Raw genomic sequence first — 23,298 nt, 5'->3', positions numbered from 1 at the left:
GTGAGGCTGATCGGGCACGAGTAATACATCATAACCATGCCTACTGTGTGGCGGTGAGGACAGCGAAGAAGGCCCACTTCTCTGCCTCCATCGCATCCTCAAGTAGCCATCCAGTGGAGCTTTTCCATATTGTCAGGGGTCTGTTGACATCAGCTCCAGGAAATGGAGTTTTAGACCCTTCAGAGGCCCACTGTGAATTGTTTGCAAGGCACTTTGAGGGTAAAGCTGCTCGCTTCCGTAGCAGTCTTGATGCCCCATCCACCTCTACTGTAGTCCCCAATGAGGTGTCCAGTGCAACGTCTGCTGCAACTTCTTGGGAATGGTATCAGTTGGTGTGGCCTGATGACGTAGACAGGGTGCTTGCAATGATGCGGCCAGCAACGTGTCCTCTCAATCCTTGCCCTTCTTGGCTTATTAAAGCTTGCCGAGGGGGTTTGACTGAGTGGATCCAGTGTGTGGTCAATGCATCATTGTGGGAGGGAGTGGTTCCAACCACCCTGAAAGAGGTGGTGATCCAACCACTCCTGAAAAAGCACACCCTGGACCCAATTGGTTTGTGACAACTACCAACTGGTTGCAAATACCCCTTTCTTAGGGAAGGTGATTGAGAGGGTTGTGGTGTAGCAGTTGCAGGTACTCTTGGATGAAACAGATAATTAGGAAAGGTATTGAAAATAAAACAGCCAATATCATAATGCTGTTGTATAAATCTATGGTGCGGCCGCATTTGGAATACTGTGTACAGTTCTGGTCGCCTCATCTCAAAAAGGATATTATAGAGTTGGAAAAGGTTCAGAAGAGGGCAACCAGAATGATCAAGGGGATGGAGCGACTCCCTTATGAGGAAAGGTTGCAGCATTTGGGGCTTTTTAGTTTAGAGAAAAGGCGGGTCAGAGGAGACATGATAGAAGTGTATAAAATTATGCATGGCATTGAGAAAGTGGAAGAGAAAAGTTTTTCTCCCTCTCTCATAATACTAGAACTCGTGGACATTCAAAGAAGCTGAATGTTGGAAGTACTTCTTTACTCAGCGCATAGTTAAACTATGGCATTTGCTCCCACAAGATGCAGTAATGGCCACCAGCTTGGACGGCTTTAAAAGAAGATTAGACAAATTCATGGAGGACAGGGCTATCAATGGCTACTAGCCGTGATGGCTGTGCTCTGCCACCCTAGTCAGAGGCAGTATGCTTCTGAAAACCAGTTGCCGGAAGCCTCAGGAGGGGAGAGTGTTCTTGCACTCAGGTCCTGCTTGCGGGCTTCCCCCAGGCACCTGGTTGGCCACTGTGAGAACAGGATGCTGGACTAGACGGGCCACTGGCCTGATCCAGCAGGCTCTTCTTATGTTCTTAGATTATCTTGACCCATCCCAGTCTGGGTTCAGGCCTGGTTATGGGACTGAATCGGCCTTGGTCGCCCTGATGAATGACCTTTATCGGGAGAAGGACAGGTGGAGTGCTGTTATTCTTACTTGATCTCTCAGGGGCTTTTGATACCATTGACCATAGTATCGTTCTGGGCCAACTTGGTGAGATGGGTATTGGAGGCACTGTTTTACAGTGGTTCCAATCTTATCTCCAGGGTCACTCTCAGAGAATAGCATTGGGTGACTGTATTTCAGCACCCTAGCAGTTGTGCTGTGGGGTGCCACAGGGTACCATCTAGTCCCCAATGCTGTTTAACATCTATATGAAGCCCTTGGGACTGGTCATCAGGAGATTTGGGACAAGGTGTCAGCAGTATGCTGACAATACCCAGCTCTATTTCTCTGTAATATCTGAATCAGGAGAGGCCATGCAAGCCCTGGACCGCTGCCTGGACTCGGTGGTGGGCTGGATGAGGGCCAATAAACTAAGCCTGAATCCTAGCAAGACAGAGGCACTGTGTTCCCGAGTTCATATAATTGGTCAGTTGCCTGCTTTGGATGGGGGCGTAGTCCCTCTGAAAGAGCAGGTCTGTAGTCTGGGGGTGCGCCTGGATTCATCTTTGTCGCTAGAGGCCCAGGTGACCTCCGTGGATAGGAGTGCCTTTTACCAGCTTCGGCTGGTAAGACAGCTGCAGCCATTTCTAGACTGGGATAGCCTGACCACTGTTGTCCATGCACTGGTAACCTTCAGGTTGGATTACTGTAATGTGCTCTATGTAGAGCTGCCCTTGAGGTTGGTCCGGAAGCTGCAGCTGGTGCAAAATGTGGCGGTGAGACTGCTCACTGGGGCAGGATATCACCAACATGTCACCCCGCTGCTGAAAGAATTGCACTGGCTGCCTATTTGCTATCAGGCCAAGTTCAAGGTTCTAGTTTTGGTGTACAAAGCCCTATAAAGCTTGGGACCAGGATACCTGAAAGACCGTCTTACACCTTATATAACCAGTCGATCACTGCACTCTACAGGTGAGGAGCTCCTGCAGATACCATCTTTCAGGAGGTTCATTCTGTACAATATAGGAAATGGACCTTTAGTGTGGCAACACCTACCCTGTGGAATTCCCTCCCCTTAAATATTAGGCAGGCATCATCTCTGTTATCTTTTTGGCGCCTTTTGAAAGCTTTCCTCTTTCAACAAGCCTTTTAAGTTGAGACCTATCCCAGTCTGTGTCTGTGTTGGAATTGCTTTTTAATATGTTTTTTAACCCTTTTTAAAATACATTTTAAAAGCTTTTTTAAAAAAATGTTTTTAAAGCTGTTTTGTTTTGGTGTATTTTAGGGTCTGTTTTTATGATGTTTTGATGTGTTTTTAGCGCTTCTGTTTGCCGCCCTGGGCTCCTGCTGGGAGGAAGGGCGGGATATAAATCAAATAATAAATAAATAAATACATGAAATGAGAAGAATCCAGCATATGCCAAGGTTGCCCAATTGATGTAGTTCATACTGAAGTTGCTAAAGAGGTAGAACCAGGAAGGGGGGGGGGATGAAGCTGCAAACATTACAAAGAGTTGAGTTATAGAAACAAGTCCCTGCTGAACAGGTACCATGGAAGATGGAAAGAGCAGCAAAGATCTGGGAAATCTCACAGGAACCCTGGTGTTTGTGTATATATGGTAGAAGAAGTAGGGGGAAGAAACAGAAGAAGAGGAGATGTGCTTTGATTAGGGACTCTCCCAGATCTCATTCCTTGCGATCATCACATTAAAAACCCAAACACCATCAGCTGGCATGAAGGGGTCAACAAACTAAAGGTCAAAACCCAAGGCTCTTTCTAAGCCCACTGATAAATGATCTGAGGTGCTCTCCTATTTCTTTTGAGGCTGGCGATCAGAGCGGGGGGGGGGAGGCCCACCCTTCTGCTTTCAAGTCCTTCTACGTTCCCCAGAGGCATCCCTGTGTCTAGCAAGTTAAGCCCTGGGGCTATTAGTCCAGACCCCACCAGAGAGCAGCCTCTGTGAACATCTGCTGAGAAGCACAAGCTGCTGTGGCAGTTTCAAAGGGCGACGAAGGAAACAGCAGAGGGCTGGGAGTGGGATTGAAAGGAGGCACGGTGAATGTGTTCGAGGCACAGAGACACCCCAGGATTTATCTATTAAATACTGGGCTAAAGGGCCTGCACCTTGAATCACATTCCCAAAATGTGCTTCATGGAAGTATATGAATTCCACTGTCTACTCTATACCTTATACCAGCATTATCCTTTCTCCCCAAAGAGTGCAAGTCATCTGTTTCCTTTTTATACATTTTTATCCCACCCTTCCTCCAAAGAGTGCAGAGCAGAATACACACACACACACACACAGAGAGAGAGAGAGAGAGACAGAGACAGAGAGAGACAGAGAGCAGCATCCCCGTATGGATCTCTGTTCTATCACAACATTCTTGCCTACTACTGATGTTTTACCATTTTGATAGCCAGCATGGATATGGAATAAAATATGGCTTCTGGGCAATTGGGCACTTAAGAAATTTGCCTAATTTTAATACTAAATATCAATGGGACATCTTCTAAGCACAAATCCTGGGAGACTATGCATGGAGCAGGATCTATGTGGATTTAATTATCCAAGCACAGGCACAGGTCAGAACAAGATGAATCATGATCCAAGAACAAGATGAATCATGATCCAAGAACAAGATGAATCATGATCCAAGAACAAAACTCCCATAAGTCACCCAGCCTAAGCTACAGAAATCGCTTCTCTTTGTAGCCTTAAAAGCATTTATACAAGCATGTGTGAACACAGCAATTTCAGGGCCACACGCTGGCATTGGGGTTCCACGCTTCATTTACATGGGCTTTGGGTGTACATAAAGAATCAATAAAACCTCTGTGCTGCCCTCTAACTTCAAGGAGCTATAGCACAGACTGCACTGGCTTCCAAAAAAGATGAGATATTCTATTATTTATTTATTGTTTGATTTATATCCTGCCCTTCCTCCCAGCAGGAGCCCAGGGACGCAAACAAAAGCACTAAAAACACTTTTTGTACATTAGAACAAAACATCTTTAAAAACATTTTTTAAAGTTGTCAAAAACATATTTTTTCAAAAAAAAGGTTAACATATTTTTATAGAAAAAGATTTAAAAACTTTTTCTAATCTTCTGTCTGTTATTATCCTTTATGTTCAACCTAGGAAATCACCTATGATCAACACAGAAGTCTCAAGCAACAGCAGACTGGACTGCGTTTTACATATCATCAGTCTGATGGGATAAGACAGGCTCTCCCAACCTGGTGTCCTCCAGATGTTGTTGGACTAAAGGTAAAGGTAAAGGTGTCCCCGCACTTGTAGTGCGAGTCGTTTCCGACTCTTAGGGTGACGTCTTGCGACGTTTACTAGGCAGACTGTATATGTGGGGTGGGATTGCCAGTTCCTTCCCCGGCCTTTCTTTACCCCCCAGCATATGCTGGGTACTCATTTTACCGACCACAGATGGATGGAAGGCTGAGTGGACCTCAACCCCTTTTACCGGAGATTCGATTTCCTCCTTCCGTTGGAATCGAACTCCGGCCATGAGCAGAGCTTTGGGTGCGGTACTGCCGCTTACCACTCTGCGCCACTGAGTTGTTGGACTACAACTCCCATAATCTCTTACCATTAGCCATGTTTGCTGTAGCTGACAGGAGTTGTAGTTCAAACTTCTAGAGAGCACCAGGTTGGTGAAGTCTGTGATAAGAGAATGACATTTCACAGACAAACCATCCATTAAAAAGGGAATTAAGTTAGAAACAACATGTTCATCTATAATCAGCTAAACTGAGAACAATCCCTCCCCCTTTCCCAGCGTCTAGAGCAGCATGTCCCAACCAGTGTGCCTCCAGATGCTGTTGGACCACAACTCCCATCAGCCTCAGCCAGCATTGCCAATGGTCAGGAAAGATGGGAATTGTGGTCCAACAACATCTGGAGGCACACTGGTTGGGAAAGGCTGGTCTAGAGAGAGAGAGAGAATGTCTAGACAGCAATGGAGCTCTAGGCGAATTACTGCATACAGGGCTGTTGAGCTGTGCTTGGCTTGGCAGGGCTGTGGAGTCGGTACACCAAACCTTCAACTCTGACTCCAACTCCTCTATTTTTCTACTGTCCGACTCCGATTCTGACTCCGACTCCTCTATTTTTCTACTGTCCGACTCCAACTCCACCCAAAATTGCTTCTTGTCAATCAAAATTTATTTGGAAGTCGGAGTTGGTACATTGCTACCAACTCTGACTCCGACTCCTCCCAAAATTGCTCCCGACTCCGACTCCACCCAAAATTGCTCCCGACTCCGACTCCACAGCCCTGTGGCTTGGTAGGTCACAAGTTGTGCAGGCATACCCTATGGCATCCCTTTGCAGCCTTTATCTTACCAAGCATCCTCTTCTAGAATAAGGAGATGAACAGTGATGGAAAAATTCTTTGGGAGCATAAACACGTGTGCCAGCCTTCTTAGTTGGCTGAATGTGCTGCTTAGCTTTTCAATCAAGCATTTCAGTGCCTAGAAGCCTCCTCCAATACAGAATTTATGTAAAACACACAAAGACTCTATGAAATCCTGAACTGTGTCCACAGAGAATAACTGGACTATATGAGTAGAGAGTAACTTAACAAGGAGACAAAAGGATTGCTGACATGCTTGGAAATGGAGGGGGCAGGTCCTTGAGTGATCACACATATCAAACAGCTATTGGGCACATGGATAAATTCCATGTTCCTTATACATCAAGCTTTCCAATCTCTCTCAGAAGTGCTTTATGGGCTTAGCATCCCCTCTCCTGGTATACATGCACAGTTCAATCACAGAGCCCTTTTGCTGTCTCTTCTTTACTTCTCTCGGTTAAGATATACTGTGCCACATCATGGCCTCCCAGACTTTGGTTTTCCAAACTAGGCTTCACTGAACAGATTGTAAACGGATTTTGTACCATCACTGTAAGTAGTATCAAAAGTAGATATATGCAAATTACAAAGTTTGAATGACTTAGTCTGAACACATAAGTTGGTGCTAAATGTCATTCATTCATTATCAGTGTGTTACTTGTCTTGATTAAGATAGACCATGCTCCTATTTATTAAGTATAATAAATATACTTTATTAAGTCTTATACTCCCCATGACATTTTTTTAATAAGAGGAAGGTATGTAGGGTTCTTCTGGTCTAAGACTGAGTCATGATAGACATAGTTAGCATGGTGTCCTGTTAAAGGAGATAAAGCCAAATAGGACTCCTGCCTAGCTCAGTCCTAACTTGTAACTGGTAGATTATATACCCCACACACAAGGATCTACAATTTTGGATGGTCTTACTAGCCATTCCAAAAACTTGTCGTCATGTCCCTCCCTCCCTCCTGCCTTGTGCCTCCACCTAGCAATAGCCGAGGAAGCCCTTTCAGCCTTTCTTGTGGGAAAGACATGTGGGAAATGTGCTGACCTCAGCTAATGCTGGGTTGTGCCATACAGAGCAGTCAACTGAGGAACAGTGCCTCTCCATGCAGTAAAGGAGGGAGCCTGTTTGGGTCCTGCATGGCCAAAGTGCCCCAGGAGCATTCACAACACAGCTGCCTTCCTCTCAACCCTACATCTGGGGGAAGGAGTGAGGATTGCCACATAACTTCTGGGATGATCCCTGGCTACCTCTGCAGCTTCAAAGTGTGAGAAGGCTGGTTACTCACATTCAAAGGGCAACACCACTCAGAGGTGTGTTAATGTTGAATCCTGCTTAAAATTTCACTCAACACTGTTGTGTGTTCTGCTAACATCATTGAATGTTGTCCTACTAAGGATGGGCAAGAAATTCAATTCAGCTTGCATTTCAATTTGAATCTTATCAAATTCACACTTTCTGAAACAATATTCACTAATAGGCAAAAAAACCTTGCAGTTTAAGAATGTACCTATAGCCCACAGCTATTTCTATCAAACTTTAAAAAGCAGGGAAATTGGGCAGCTATAGTGAATGCACCAGGGGAGCAGGAGACCTGAACCCTGTACTGCCCTACAGATTTATAGAAATGCAAACACCATTTGCGTTGGTCTTTCACAGTCCAACTGTGAGATGGGATCCTGTGCAAGTTAGCACCAGCAGTAACAGAAATAGTTCAGCAGTGTATTTTAAATGTTATATTACCATCAAGAATACCTTTAGTTTTACAAGAGGGTCATGGCTTAGTGGCAGAGAACATGCTTTGCATGCAAAAGTCCCCACATTCAATACCCAGCATCTCCAATTAGGGCTGGGAGAGATCCTTATCTGAAATCTTGTCAGTCAGTACTGAGCTAGGGACGTCTATTGTTATAGGAGAAGGCATTAAAAAGGATCTTATTCTCAACCCAGCAACAAAAAAAGGAGGGGCATGGCTGTGACTATCATGAAGAGACCCTGCACTTTTTAATTTGCTACTGCACTACTGGTCACAAACAAAAAAACCACTTGGCCACCTCATTAGTGTAATATGGTATTACACTAACTGCAAATGTTTGATGCCCCTGCAAATGTTTGATGAAAACCTTCTGTTCTCTGCAAATGCCTCTTCCCTATACAGCAAAGGCTTTCACAAAAGTGGGAGGCAGTAGCCAACACAGCACTAATTTCAGATGAGGGCTTCAACACAGGACTAATTTCAGAGAGTGAGTGAGTGAAAGAGATTTAAGATTTCTTACTTGGACTAAAAAATCTGATCATATAACACCTGTCCTGGCCCAGCTGCACTGGCTACCAACATGTTTCCGGGCCAGATTTAAAGTGTTGGTTCTTACCTATAAAGCCCTTAACGGCATCGGACCGCAATACCTGGCAGAACGCCTCTCCCGCTATGTACCTACCCGGTCACTGCGCTCGACGTCGAAGGCCCTTCTCCGGGTTCCAACGCATAGGGAGGCCCGGAGAGCAATAACTAGAGCTAGGGACTTCTCAGTGGTGGCCCCCGAATTATGGAACAACCTCCCTGATGAGATACGCCTGGCGCCTTCTTTGTTATCTTTTCGGCGCCAGGTAAAGACCTACCTCTTTGCCCAGGCATTTTAAATTTAATTTTCATTTATTTTAATTTTAATCTTTTGTCTTAATTTTGTTTTTAAAAATGTTTTCTATTGTATTGTACTCATACCCACATGTATTTTAATCTGTTTTTACTCTGTTGTACACCGCCCTGAGAGCTTGTTGCTATAGGGCGGTCTAAAAATGTAATAAAATAAATAAATAAATAAATAAATAAATAAGTGTAGCATTCAAAACCTGTTCTTGAACAGTGAAAAAGGCATAATCTGTTCCTTGCTATCTACCTACCAACCTCTTGATGATAATCATTTAAAAAAGCTGGTTGAAATCTAGTTTAAGATAAAATCTTGGGGGCATCTGCATTGCCCCGTCCTTGTTCCAGAAACTGCCCATAACCCATTCTCTCCTTAATCTGACAGCAGGAGTTAGTTTTAAAGGGTTACAAGCTCTTTATTAATTGCTCCTCCAGATTTGATTAAAATTCCCTCATTCTGCAGGCCCTTTGAGCTCTGTTACAACTGCTCATTTAATTACTTTCTACCAACAGCCTGGTAACAGTCAGCTATGGGTGAGAGTGGTTTTTATTAAGCCGGGGCGGGGGGAGGGACCTGCAGAAGGCAGAAAGATTCTTGAGCCAGTATCGTCAGAGCCACTTAAGCAACCTTCCAAAATCTCTCCTTATTGGATATGGGGAGATCTGGACCTTGGCTGCAAAATTATCATCACCAGATTGAGTATTAAATAGTCCCATTGTAAAAATATTTCATTGGAGATGTCTACATTCAGAAGAATCCTCAAGACTCACTAGTTGCAGAGAAAATTGGAAGCTTTCCTTGTCTTTTTTGGCCACCTTTGTGCCTCTCTTTCTCCAGTAAAGTGTTTGCCCTTCCCAGTCCCCATAATGATCTCGTTCCTCACAGGAGGTAAAGGTTGACAGAGGAAAATCTACATTGTTTCATATCATGCTCCCTCTCCCAGGCCACAGATGCTGTCAGGTGACAAGATACATGCATACTCAGAAGAGTCCTAGGTGGCAAAGCTCCTTGCATTGGCTTGGCCTATTGGATTCAGAAGAGCCCTGGGTGGTTCTGTCTAATAGACCCCCACTGCTTTCCTTTTTCACTTAACCAGGACTTAAAGAAATGTGGTCTATACATTATATTTTTATTTTTATTTTCTTATTTTTTACAATAATTTTTATTCAAATTTTCATAAAACATACAAAACAAAATCATAAAACATTCAAGGACAAAAAACAAAACAAAACAAAAATAATTAAACAAAAAAAATAAAATATTGACTTCCCATTTGTCACAGATCAAATCAGTTATAGGTCTACAATATATAACAATCCTGTCTCTTAAATCATATTATAAAATCACTTTCCTCCAGTAGTTATCTTAATTAATCATCAAATCTCATAAACATTACTTTATTCTTTCCACAAAAAGTCAAAGAGAGGTTTCAATTCTTTAAGAAATATATCTATCAATTTTTCTCCAAATAAACATGTCGATTAATCCATCTCGTTAATAATTATAATAATCTTATTGTCATAACCATAGTCCAAATAAACATTTCGATTAATCCATCTCATCAAAATCTGCTGGTTCAATAATTTCAATAGCCATTATTCCATTATCCCTATTAGTTCCATCTTCCATCTCCAATAGTCCTGTTAAGTCCAGTAATTTCAGTGTCCAATCTTCCATTATCAGTATTCCATAATGATCTTGCTGTCGTAGCCATAGTCATATAATAAGAGTCTGATGGGAATTTCCTCTATCCCAAATATTTTCTTGCCATCCATTCTGAATAAGTTGCTGAAATACTGTTGTAAAGTCATATCTCTGTTCTTCTTTTTTACAAAATGCACTGGCTCATCTCTTGAGAGTTTTTCCATTGTCACATGGCTGCAGTTAATTCCATAGATTTTCTCTATATCAAACTCCATCACGTCATTCCAGTCCAAAAGATTATCCAAGCCATTGATAACTTTATCTCTAATATCTTCATTAATTTCTTCAGAGATAACGTTAAATTCCAAACAGTAGATTTTATTTCTAAAATCCATAAACTCCAGATCTTTTTCCAATTCCACATTTGTTCCAATCTCCAGGGCTTGTATCTTCCCTTTATTTTTTCTTTTCTCATCTCTGATCTCATTCTCCTCTCTCACAGGATCCCCTATTTCTTTAAGCTCCTGCGTCATTTTGCTCAGTTCAATTTTCAGCTCCTTACTACCCTGTCGCAGGGTTTGTTTCGTTATCTCAATCTCATCCATTATTTTCTGAAACATAGTTACTTCCAGATTCTCAGCCACTTTCTTGATTGCCATTTTTAAAACCACGAAAACAAAGCAAAACAAAAATAAAGAAGAACCACTTCTTATTTCAGCAACAATTGGGTTAATATTCCAGGCTTGATGACATCACAGTATAAACAGAGCAGCCTGCCTTATCTCTCTATGTTCAAGAATGCAAAACAAATTTAGTTCCCAGCACCAAAACAGTTAGTGGCGTCGTGAAGAAGCAGATTCGTCAAAATAAAATAGACCAAAAAGAGAATAGTCCCAGACAATATAATATTCCTCGGAACAGAAATCAGGAATAGAAATCCCTCTTCTGTTTATATCTTTAGAATGCACTTCCAGGACAGCTTTTTGCGACAGAAACAGAGATAAGCTGTTAAATTCGTGAATAACAGGGAAGAGTTATAGCTCACCCAGAAGTTGTCCAAAGCCGATCAATCTGATAAATCTCCTTTTGCTGCAACAATTTAAACCAAGTAAAAAAAATAATAGAAAGAAGGGTGCTTGCCTGTTAGTCCGTTCTCTCTTTAAAGAAAAGATAAACGTATCGCTTAAACAGATAGAGCTTGTTCGGAAGTCCGTCCGGCATTGTTGGCTGGTCCTTATCTCATAAATTAATGAAATCCAGTCCTCCCAACAAAAACAGGCTTTTGAGGTTGATCTCTACGTTTCTCCCTGCCCGGGAGAAATTTCATCAGTCAAAAAAAAAAAGTTCTGACTGATTTATATCTGAATAAGCTTCTTTTGAGGCGGGAGCCCGTCCCAAAAGCAGGCACAAGCAAAGTCACCCTTCCCGGAAGTCTATACATTATATTTTTATTAAGAACTTCTATCATAGTGGCCTCCGTGTGATTGCTTAGCCCTGCTGTTGTAACACGTAACACACATTCCTGGCTGAGGTAGATGTGAAGATGCTCCACACTTCATAGCTGTACCAAGTTACCTATCACACAGAGACCAATTCAAGTGGTCTCTGTATTATAAGTGTAGCATAGCGACTAGCTCTCAGGGCACAGCTGTTCAGCAGTTGCTCCCAATTTGATTTTGCTACTATAGTGTACAAAGTGAAGTACAGGGACGGGCCCTAACTTGGTAGCAGAGTATCTGTTTTGCATGGAGAAGGCCCCAGGTTCAATCTCAAGAAGGAGGGGATATAAAAGACCTCATACAGAGTTCCTGCTAGTCAGAATAGACAACACTGCACTATTTCGATAGCCAAAAAGTAGCTTCTAGGGCTGTGCACTGTCTTTGTATAAATAACAAAGCAAATAGGGCTGATTTGGGCCTATTTGTATCCTGTCCAAATCAGGTTGAAGCAGCTACAAATCTGTACAGAGCAGATTTACTAGTCCCAAATTGATTTGTAGAGATTTGTACAGATCTGTAACTCAAAACAGTTTCTAATGAACCCAGACAGGGTGTCTCTGAAATGGAGCAATTACAACATCTTAATGGAGAACACCAGGCTGGACAGAGAATGGGGAAACTAGAATGCTATCACTCCATCCAACAAGATGCAGAAATCTTTTGTAAATTCCGTCTCTTACAAATGTTTGGTTGAGATTGGGTAGCATTTGTTCAGCTTGAGTATGTTTTATTTATTTGTTTGTTCCTTTATTGTATTTATATCCCACCCTTTTGTCAAGGAGTTGAAGGCAGAAATGTCATCTGTTCTTTCCAAATCAATCCCAGTCCCATCCTTATTTACATTTTTTTTAAAAAAAACTTTGTCTTTTCTTTTTTAAAAAATTGATTGTTAAGAGTTGTTATTAAACCTTGTGAGCATATTTAGCCACAGCTTTCTGAATTCAGTATATTATCATCATCATCGGAATATTAGCAGCAACAGCAAAGATGCAAAAGGAGAGTCCAGAGTTGTACGACGCACACAATAGGAACATAGAATGTAAGAAGCATGAACCAGGGAAAGTTAGAAATTGTCAAGCAAGAAATGGAACACATCAACATTACAATACTTGGCGTAAGTGAATTAAAATAGACGGGGATGGGACATTTTCAATCAGGCAACTACAAAATATTTTATGCAGGAAATGAGAAATTAAGACGAAACGGGGTTGCTTTAATAGTGAGAAGTGATGTAGCAAAAGCAATCAGGAGCTATAATGCAAGGTCTGAGCGAGTTATATCAATGTGATTAAATGGGAAACCTATTAACATAACCATCATCCAAGTCTACGCTCCAGCGACAAAAACAGAAGAAAAGGAATTGGAGAGATTTTACACAGAAGTACAGGAAGAAATTGATCACACTCCCAAACAAGATGTGCTGATAATAATGAGGGAATGGAAAGCAAAAGTAGGGAACAGAGAAGAACAAGGAATTGTGAGGTGAAAGGTGCTCTTAAAATACTTGGAAGAAACAAATCACCAGGAACAGATGGCATACTAATAGAGTTGCTACAAGCTACTGAGACTGAATCTGTCCAAATTTTAATAACAATTTGTCAACAAATATGGAAAACTAAACAATGGCCCACAGACTGGAAGCGTTCATTCAATATACATCCCATTTGGATAATGGAATGGACCAAGGAATTTCAGAAGGAAATCACCCTGTGCTTTAGATTACAGCAAAGCCTTTGATTGTGTAAAGCATGAAAATCTATGGAATGCTTTAAAAGAAATGGGGATGCCACACCATCTGATTGTCCTGATGCGCAACCTATACTCTGGACAAGAGGCTGCTGTAAGGAAAGAATATGGAGAAACCGATTGGTTCCCCATCGGAAAGGGTGTGAGACAGGGGTGTATTTTATCACCCTATTTGTTTAATCTATATGCAGAACATATCATATGGGAAGCGGGATTGGACCAAGATGAAGGAGGTGTGACAACTGGAGGGAGAAATATCCATAACTGAAGATCTGCAGATGGTACCATACTACTAGCACAAACCAGTAATGATTTGAAATGAATGCTGATGAAAGTTAAAGAGGAAAGCACAAAAGCAGGACTACAGCTAAATGTCAAGAAGACTAAAGTAATGACAACAGAAAATTTAGGTAACTTTAAAGTTGACAGCGAGGACATTGAACTTGTCAAGGATTATCAATACCTTGGCACAGTCATTACCCAAAAGGGAGACAATAGTCAAGAAGTCAGAAGAAGGCTAGAACTGGGGAGGGCAGCTGTGAGAGAACTAGAAAAGGTCCTCAAATGCAAAGATGTATCACTGAACACTGAAGTCAGGATCAGTCAGACCACTGTATTCCCGATCTCTATGTATGGAAGTGAAAGTTGGACGGTGAAAAAAGCAGGTATGAGAAAAATAAATTCATTTGAAATGTGGTGTTGGAGGAGAGCTTTGTGCATATCATGGGCTGCGAAAAAGACAAATAATTGGGCGTTAGAACAAATTAAACCAGAACTATCACTAGAAGCTAAAATGATGAAACTGAGGTTATCATACTTTGGACACATAATGAGAAGACATGATTCACTAGAAAAGACAATAATGCTGGGAAAACCAGAAGGAAGTAGAAAAAGAGGAAGGCCAAACAAGAGATGGATTGATTCCATAAAGGAAGCCACAGACCTGAACTTACAAGATCTGGTGGTTCATCACAGATGCTATTGGAGGTTGCTGATTCATAGGGTTGCCATAAGTCGTAATTGACTTGAAGGCACATAACAAAAACAAAAAATCATCATCATCATCATCATCCAGTTCCTCTCCACAAAAAATAAGAAGCAGCCAACTTGTATGGCTACGCAATTATTATTTTTATTAGCCAGCCAAACCTTGTTAGGTTTATATATTAGCCAGCATTCTGAGTTAAGAATTATTATTATTATTTCCAATTGCTAGCCACAGTGAATATTAACATTAAATAGTATTTTTATTTTTCTATCACTCATGACTGCTTTTACCAATTGCCCCCATATATGACAGGGTCTTTTTTAAAAAAAATCTTTCTCGGAAAAAGCACATTTTAAAGGTGGGTAGCATGAAAAATTCTGGAGCTACTCACCTGAAATTTGGCAGTACTAATCCTTTCTATAGTGGGTACTCTGTCCCCAAATTTCATGTCACTATGTGCATGTTACCATGTTGCTACCAGTCTGTGTCTGCCTGATGCTACGTGTCTAGTATCACAAACCTAATTATAAAAAACTCTCAATTTTTTCAAAATTTTGAAGATAGGAACAGGGGAAACAGGAATATGGCATGAGTGAGTGCTCCATCTATTTGATTTGCAAAATCTAAAGGTGGCTAGCATGAAAACCCCTGGAGCTCACCACCTGAAATCTGTCTGGGTTAATTCCCTCTATGGGGCGACCACGTCACCAAATTTCATGTTCCTGTGTGAAAAACAAGTTATGTCCGTTCTAATTTTAAAACATTTTAAAATGTAAAGGTGGTTAGCATGGATACCACTTGAACAATCCACCTGCAGCCTGGCAAGTGTAATCCCCTTTATAGCAGCTACCATGTCACCAAATGTTATGTCTCTAGGACAAAAACCAAGACAGTTATGGCCGTTTTGGTTTTGCAATGTAAGTCAATGGGATTTCTGGAGATTTGTAATATCTGGATTGTGATTCGGATCCAAATCAGGTCAGATAGAGTCCAAATCTGTGCAGAGTGGATTGGGACTGATTTGTATTTACAAACTAGAGCCACAAATTGGAACAGGGTGGGTGGGTACATGCACAGCCCTAGTAGCTTCCTATGTTCTTGAAAGGACAGGTACTCTTTCCTCTTACATCACTCTTGCAACAATGTACATTTAACACTGTAAACAAGCAGCAGATTCTCTAAACATATCCTGTCTCTAAACTTTCCAAACTCTAATCCTATCTACACTTAAGCCTATAGAGTGGTATTCAATGCTAGTCCTACTCAGCGTAGATCAACTGAAGTTAATAGACACGGCTAACTTAGGTTCATTAATTTCAAAGGGTCTACTCTGAGTAAGTTGAATCTGGCTCATAGTTTTAAAAGCACTTACATAGGCAGACGCTTGCCAAGATACTCCCAAGCTTTCAGAGGATACCAGAAAAGATAAAGGAAGGGGGGAATATCATCACTAGTCACCCCAAAGATCACTCCGAAATGGTGGATGAGGCTGCGAAGTAACTCACTGTGCTGGTGCAGCAGCCTTGACCTACACTATATCCTGTATAACTTTCTTCAAATGTTGTAATACAATGGAAACAACATACCTTGCAATCATATCATGAGTTTGCTATTCTCACCTAAGGGCAACTAGGGCAAAATAAATAAATAAATAAATAAATAACATCATCTAGAGATCTCTCTGGGTGACATCTGACCAGGTCTGGAAAAATATTTTAAATTTCTAGGAGTCATTCTCACACAGAGCTGCATATATAGGTTTTAAATTTCTAGGGGCAGCATGAAATGTTAGGATCCTGAGCAAGCAAGGTACCTGGGATTTTTCCAGCCCTGTTTGACTGTTAACCATGGAGTCTTTGAGGGAGAACTGTTTCCATTAGTAGCAGGTGTGGCACTCCAGCCAGTTCCTCTGTCATTCCAAACACAAAGAAGCTGTTTTTACAGAGCTGTTTAGCATCCAGACATGCAAGCCTGAAAGACAGACATGCATTCCAAGGGGAGCTGGGATTGCAGTAAATGCTACTAATCATTGATGAAGGGGGAAAGGATGCTACCTTACAGAAATATCTGATCTGACAGTTTTGGAGCTCAAAAGAAAGGAGGTTTGTGACGTAAAGTAGATTTCCTTTGTAGTCCCTTCTATTTCTCTTTTTAAAGGGCAACCATGTTTGTTATATGTTACCTTTTGCTGTAAAACGGCCTCCAGATGCCTTCAGGTCCCAGATAAGGCTTCTGAGACACCTTCCTTGACCCATTTGGGGTTACTAGTCCATTCACTCCCAAGTACTGACTTATCGCTGCTGGCGCTTCTACCAGACAACCCAATACTCAAAGATGTGTGTGTATCCTTTACCTTTCTGTATATCTCCTTTATTGTTGCGTTAGTATAGTACCCATGGAAAAGGTCTCTGTGACTGGCCAACAATAACATCAACTAGGTTAGGCGAGACATCTCAAACTGCCATGCAACATTTCAAATAAAAGGCAGGTTGTATGTGTGTTTGAATGCCTGTAGCTTGCTGGCTAAAAAAACAACTCCTGAAGGAAGGACATGCTGAGCAGCTGAGTCAGAACCTGTATTATTCTCCTTTTATTTTTAAATGGCTGAACCTTATGCTTTTGTTCCAATTTACACTTGTATTTGAAATGCCAGCATTAAAATTAGCAAGCCTAATCAGGTGGCTGTGGTGACTAGGGGTACTTTTGTACCAGCTTCCTTGACGAACACTGATCTAGGAAGTCAATCATGTTTTAGCAACATGTGGACTGGACCTATTGTTTGTCAGATGGAGCATATAACTCTGGTCCAGTTTGATCTTCAGTGATCATATATTAACTTCCAGGCTCAATTCAAGGTGCTAGTTTTTACCTCTAAATCAAGGGCAGCCAACATGATGTTCTCCAGATCTTGTTGGAGTACAAATTCCATCAATCCTGACCGTGCTGGTGGGGACTGATGGGAGTTGCAATCCAACATCATCTGGAGGGCACCATGTTAGCTACCCTTGCCCTAAAGAGTTTTGGGACCAGTTATCTTAAGAACCACCTTCTTCCATATATGCTTTCCCATATACTCCTGCTCCAGGTTCTTCAGCCAACTGAGATGTGGCAGCGGGGAGGAGGAGGAGGAGGAGGAAGAGCACCACTGACACCCCGAAGCTATGTGCCTGGTGGTTTTTCAAGGAGACTTCTGGAGTTGGTTAAATCGGTGGCAATCCTGAGCTGCTGAGGAGAAGGGCAAAGGCCTGCTAGTTTTCTGACTGTCACTTGTTTTACTGCTATGTTTTCATTATGATGTCTTAATACTGTTTTGATTATTTTTCTATTTTTATGCTGTTCACCACTCTGAGTAGCTATTTGGACAAGAAGTAGGATAACATGTTTAAAAATAAAAATTCACATGTCAGTAAGTTTAGGACTGTGCTTAAATAAGGAGAGGTGGATCTCCTACTGCAGCAGCTCAAGCTGGTGACTATAACAAAGTATACAAGAGCTGCTAGTTCTAGTCCTCTACATTCAGCCTTAGACAGGGGTAGAGAATCTTCAGCCTATGGGCTGGAGCTTGTCCACTGCTTAATTTAATTCAGCACATGGTCTCATCCACACCAACTGCATAGCAAGAGGCTACCCTGAGGAAGGATGCCTTCGTGATCCCCATATTATTTTTTTCTGTGGGTCAATGGCCCATGATTTAAAAAAAAAATCCACACCACTCATTTAGAGCAGGAATGGCCAGAAAGTAAATCAGAATCTACTGGTAGATCTTTGGTGATCTGCATTAGATCGACAAGGATTTCTCACTCCTAGTTGTTTAACAGAAACAACAAGATGACTCTCCTTCCCTAAATTAGACTGCTGCACTGAAGTATGCTTGGGGGAACTGGGAACTAGATTTTTGTGTGAAAGGGCTGTGAATTCAGCTCTAATACTCCTCTTTCAACAAGCCTTTTAAGTCGAGACCTTATCCCAGTTTGCGTCTATGTTGGAATTTAATGTTTTTTATATGTTTTTAATCTTTTTTTAAAGATGTCTTGAAAGCTTTTTAAAAAAATGTTTTTAAAGATGTTTTGTTTTAATGTATTTTAAAGTCTGTTTTTATGATGTTTTAAAGTGTTTTTAGTGCTTTTGTTTGCTGCCCTGGGCTCCTACTAGGAGGAAGGGAGGGGCATAAATCAAATAATAAACAAATAAATAAATAAATAAATAAATAAATAAATAAATAAATAAATAATCATGCTCAGCAGCTGCTAAGAAGCACCAAGTTCTTTAATTATAAAGTGTATGTCTTTTGCATCTGGCTCCAGTTGGCAGATCTTGAGCTCTAGTAAAGCACAAAATAAATCCTGCATGCCTAAAATTTGCCCCTCACCCGTTTTAGAGGAAGCTTAGGATTCTCAAACCTCGCTATAAGACAGACTGCCAGTGGAGAAGAAGGCAGTCACAAACTAAACAGGGCAAGAAACTTGTACTACAGTAGGGCCCCACTCATACGGCGGGTTACGTTCCGGACCCTGCTGTAAAGCGGAACCCATTGAATAGAAGGCGTGTGATGCCCAAAAACAGCTGTAAAAGTGGAACAAGCGCCGTATGAGTGGGGCTTTAGTCTAATTGCATCTAATTGAGACCGCTGTATTAGCGAATCGCTGTAAAGCGAAGTGCTGTAACGCGGGGCCCTACTGTATAACCCTTTTACCCTGTGCTTAGCTCCCTTCTTCATTAGGCCCTGAGATCTTCAGGAGAGGCCCTTCTCTCAGTCCCAACACACTCACAAGTACGATTGGTGGGGACGCGAGATAGGGCCTTTTCGGTGGCTGCTCCTAGGTTCTGGAACTCCCTTCCTAGGGAGGCACGAATGGCCCCCTCCTTGCCATCCTTCAGTCGGCAAGTAAATACTTTTTTATTCCGACAGGCCTTTGGGATAGAAGGTGTTTAGAATTGGGCTTTACAAGGCTTGTTTTATTGTTTTACATGATTATCTGTATTATTTTTAATTGTTTTTAGATTTTTAAGTGCCTTTTACGGTTTTAAGGTTGTGCACAGTTTAATTGTATTTTAATTGTATGTTTTTCTATGTTTTTAATTACATGTAGTTTTATTTGTAAGCTGCCCTGAGTTCCAGTTTGGAAAAAGGGCGGGGTAAAAATAAAGTTTCATTCATTCATTCATTAAGTTTTCCCAGTGCACAAAGGAATTTTATATATCCCAGCTACGTTTCTACATGTATTGGGTTTTTCAGCAATGGGCCCTCTTTTCTACACATAAAATTTTGTCTAAAGCCATGACGAAGATATGCTGATATATCTGAATCACACAATGATATAGAAATGTTCGGTGAGCTACTTTTTTTTAATTGTCTACAATGGTAAACCACCTCTGAATACCTCTTACCATGAAAACCTATGAATATGTCCAACAAAGATTCATCGGGTTGCCATGTCATAATCGACTTGAAGGCATACAACAACAAAGATAGATTTTTATGAAAGCCAAGCTTTCCCCTAAATGTGAAAGAGAACAGAGGAGGCTCTCATCAAATATATTGGGCTAGAGATCATTAATTTAAATTTTACTGTCCTGCGTATCATTCTCATCCCACCCCCCACCTACATTGGACAAGGAATTATAGATTACATTGAAACCCAAAGCTAGAAGTTCCTGGAGAAATGATAAAACACACGACAAAAATTAGAGCCTTAGACTGTAGCATGGCAACAGAATTAAGGTTGGGCTACTAAACCAGAATGCTAGTGATGGTGCTCCTCACTCATATAACCACCTGTTTATCTTGCTGGAGCAGTGCATAAGAAGCTTCTCTAACACCTGTACCAGAGGCATGCTGTCAAATGACAGAGCTTTCCAAAAGAGATCTAATGAGTCTGCTTTAGAAGAGATGTTGCACGTACCTATGATTCATTTGCTTTCTAATATTAAGTTTGTTTCCCCTTAGGACAGACTCAAATAGATATTATTCATTCTATGAAAAGACACCTGAGAGTTCAATCATATATGATTTAATATGGCTGGAGGAAAAGCTGAGTCCTCTTAGGGCCAAACTAGACATGATGACAGGAGACCTATTCATTTAAACCCTGGTTTCTCCTAGCCACATATAAAGTGGGGCCCCAATGTTTTAAGAGAACGGGATGGATGGTTCAGAGGTTCTAGACTCTTCTGATGTCTGTGGCTTACCTGCCTCGAGTCAGTCATCTGTCTGTTCCCCCTTCCCCACCCACCCCGGGTGCTTTTCTCCTCTGCTGAATTCCATAAAAGGCACTTGTGGAACACACTACAGGGAAGAAAGTGGCAGGTGTGGAAAGGGGTTAGCTTCCATCATCCATTCTTGATGCAATTACTCCGAGAATCAGATCTCCGCTCACACACCTCTTTTATATGTGACTGGATCAGACCCAGAGTTAAACATATAGGACTGCTACTCTCATATCAGGTTTGACCATTATGTTCATAGGATGATTATCTCAACTGAGAAAACAGAGAAGAATATTTTTACTTCAGAAATGCATGAGTTTTTCAGAATGACTAATAATATGCATAGCAGCCCAAGAAGGATTAAGGAGCTTAAACTGATACTACAAATGTTTTCATGAGCAATAGGTACTGTGCCAGTTTTGGCAAGGCTTAATGAGCAAAGCTGAGTTTGGGTATTTAGTCATTTATGAGATGGCAAAGTACATCACTAGCACTGTGCTACAGAAACAGTAAAAAAAATTCTCACTGGGCAGAACTAAGTGGATTGAGCGCCACTTTTCATGATCAGTCCTGGCATTTGCTTGTAGTGGCCACCAGCCACCAGCCACCAGTGCCATAAGTGCAAGCCATAATATGATGGGTGACAGTACACACTGGGCTTTACCACTCTTGTGCATTTGGCTGATTTCATCCATCTGCAGGGTATGCTAAAGCTCAAAGCACACAGAGTTCTGCTTATGCTGTCCCCCATCACAAGAAAGAACCTGCTTGTTCATTAAAAAGGAGACCTCAGGAGAGCCATCACTCTGGCGTTGAATCAAGTGAAGGTGCAGCCTGTCATTCACACAAACACTTTTATTGCAGAAAGTTCAATGCTCACTCCATGAGCTCGACATCTGATCAAAACCGTACTAATAACAAGAAAGATACATTCTTAGAAAGCATTTTTATTTGGTTGCTCTGAGATCTGACAGCTCTGCTTTGCACTGTGCTAGAGGGATACTACGCACATACTATATTGACAGAAAGGGCTGTTCACCTGATTCTGCACCTCAGTACTGCTGAGCTTACAGTTATGTAAGGAGCCAGCTGTGGACAAACCCAGGTTCTTACCTGTTTTTCAGTCATGGCATAGAGGTATTGGAGATCAGGGCTGAGCACTAAGTCCCGCAGGACGGAGCTGCCTTCATGGGCTATGACATTCTCATACTGCAAAGCTGAACGTCCAATGGGATTGGCAGGGTCCACGAGGATCTGAAAGAAAAGTGGACAGTCTTAGCATTTGCTTCTTATGGTATCTGACATAATCAAGATGGGTGACATTTGTTTGGTGGCACAGGAATAATGTGCCAATTCCATATCAGTAACTATCTGGTGGTGGAACAATACAGTCCCAGAAAGAAAGAAAAACCTCTGAGGTGTTTTTGGTATATATGAATTTCAGCCCTTACCCTGCCAATCATCACCATGTTAATGTCCCTTGAAACCTCATGACTTTCAACTAGGCCCAAGTCATGGCCTGATGTTTGACAAAGCTGCCCAGTGAGAATGCCCAAGAGCCCCATCCCAAGAGCATGTTTTGGCTGTCACTGGTAGAAACAGAAAAGGGAAGGTAGAGTCAAGATGATTCTCCCAAACAGAAACCCACCCTTTATTAATTTTTTGTAACTGGTTTTTTTTTAATGGGAAAGAATTAACCATCAGCTTACTCCGGCTAGCCAACAAGAGCTCCTTCCAATCCCCTTGCCACTTTAAAATCCTTATCTGAGTTGCCATTTATTTGTCCATCCATTAATCAAAGCACTCCTTGGAAGAGAGTTAAGTCGAGAAATAGCTCCACCTGGTTTCCATTTAAAATAAAACTACATTATGCACTTCAGTGCACATTAATGCTCTTCAATTAAATCTAATGAACTTTAAATGAAGCAGGGGACTGCTGGATAATGTGTTAATAGCTCCAAAGAAAGTGCAAATGGCTGGTAAGAGAAGTGTAGAGAATTATTGGCAGCCACACAGGCACTGCAGAAGAGAAGAGACATGAAACTCCTTTGACTGGGGTAAGCTTTCCATTACATATTTCTATACTTGGAGAAGGCTGGGTGGAGGAAGAGTTTAATTAACTGAGATCATCCCACCTCATGTGCAAATAAAGAAATATTGCCAGGACAAATCACAAATAAAATGTATGAACGTATCAATATCTGCATGCACATATACTGTGTTCTTCCTCTTGCACTCCCCATCACAGCCTAGTTCCTTTGTCATGGGGTCATTGTAAGCTATCTTTGATTCGTCTTTAACATTTGCCTTCTCCATACACTTGCAGGACTGGTATCATCATGACCCCATTTATTATACTTAGTCAACTTTTCTCACCTCCTGAACTTTCCCAGCAACCTAGTAATTGTGCTATTCTTGATATGCTCTCCAGTGTGGCAAGGTGGAGCATCAAAGAGCTTACAACCTGGTGCAGTTTCCTATGCATCACTGGCATGGTGCATTCAATATAACATGGGTGGGAAGTTTACACATATAATCATTTCAGTATCGCAATCAAGGACCTTCTTCCCCCACCACCCAACCAGAACCTTTGTTCTAGGCATAGCAGGGATATAGCAAAGGATCAAATACTATTACCACTCGCAGTGACAATAAAGCTTATCCTAAAGATCCTGCTTTCACTACAGAGGCTATAACCACATCAAAATTGCTTTTTAAAAATGTGTTTTAAAATTTGTATATTTGTTTTTAATTGTTGTAAACTGCCCAG

General features: G+C 41.5%; 1 protein-coding gene across 13 annotated transcripts in view; it reads right to left on the bottom strand.

Moving 5' to 3' along the window:
* The window catches only part of PLXNA1 (plexin A1), a 460,921-nt gene that overhangs the window by 210,954 nt on the left and 226,669 nt on the right, over positions 1–23,298 (bottom strand). For all 13 annotated transcript variants that reach the window (XM_061618384.1, XM_061618391.1, XM_061618386.1 and 10 more), the window contains exon 4: positions 21,642–21,782. In XM_061618384.1, the coding sequence (XP_061474368.1) occupies positions 21,642–21,782 (141 nt within the window). The remainder of the gene's footprint in view (positions 1–21,641; positions 21,783–23,298) is intronic.

The sequence above is a fragment of the Rhineura floridana genome, chromosome 3 (genome assembly GCF_030035675.1).
Source record: "Rhineura floridana isolate rRhiFlo1 chromosome 3, rRhiFlo1.hap2, whole genome shotgun sequence".
NCBI lineage: Eukaryota > Metazoa > Chordata > Lepidosauria > Squamata > Rhineuridae > Rhineura > Rhineura floridana.
This window is presented reverse-complemented; position numbering and strand designations above follow the sequence as displayed.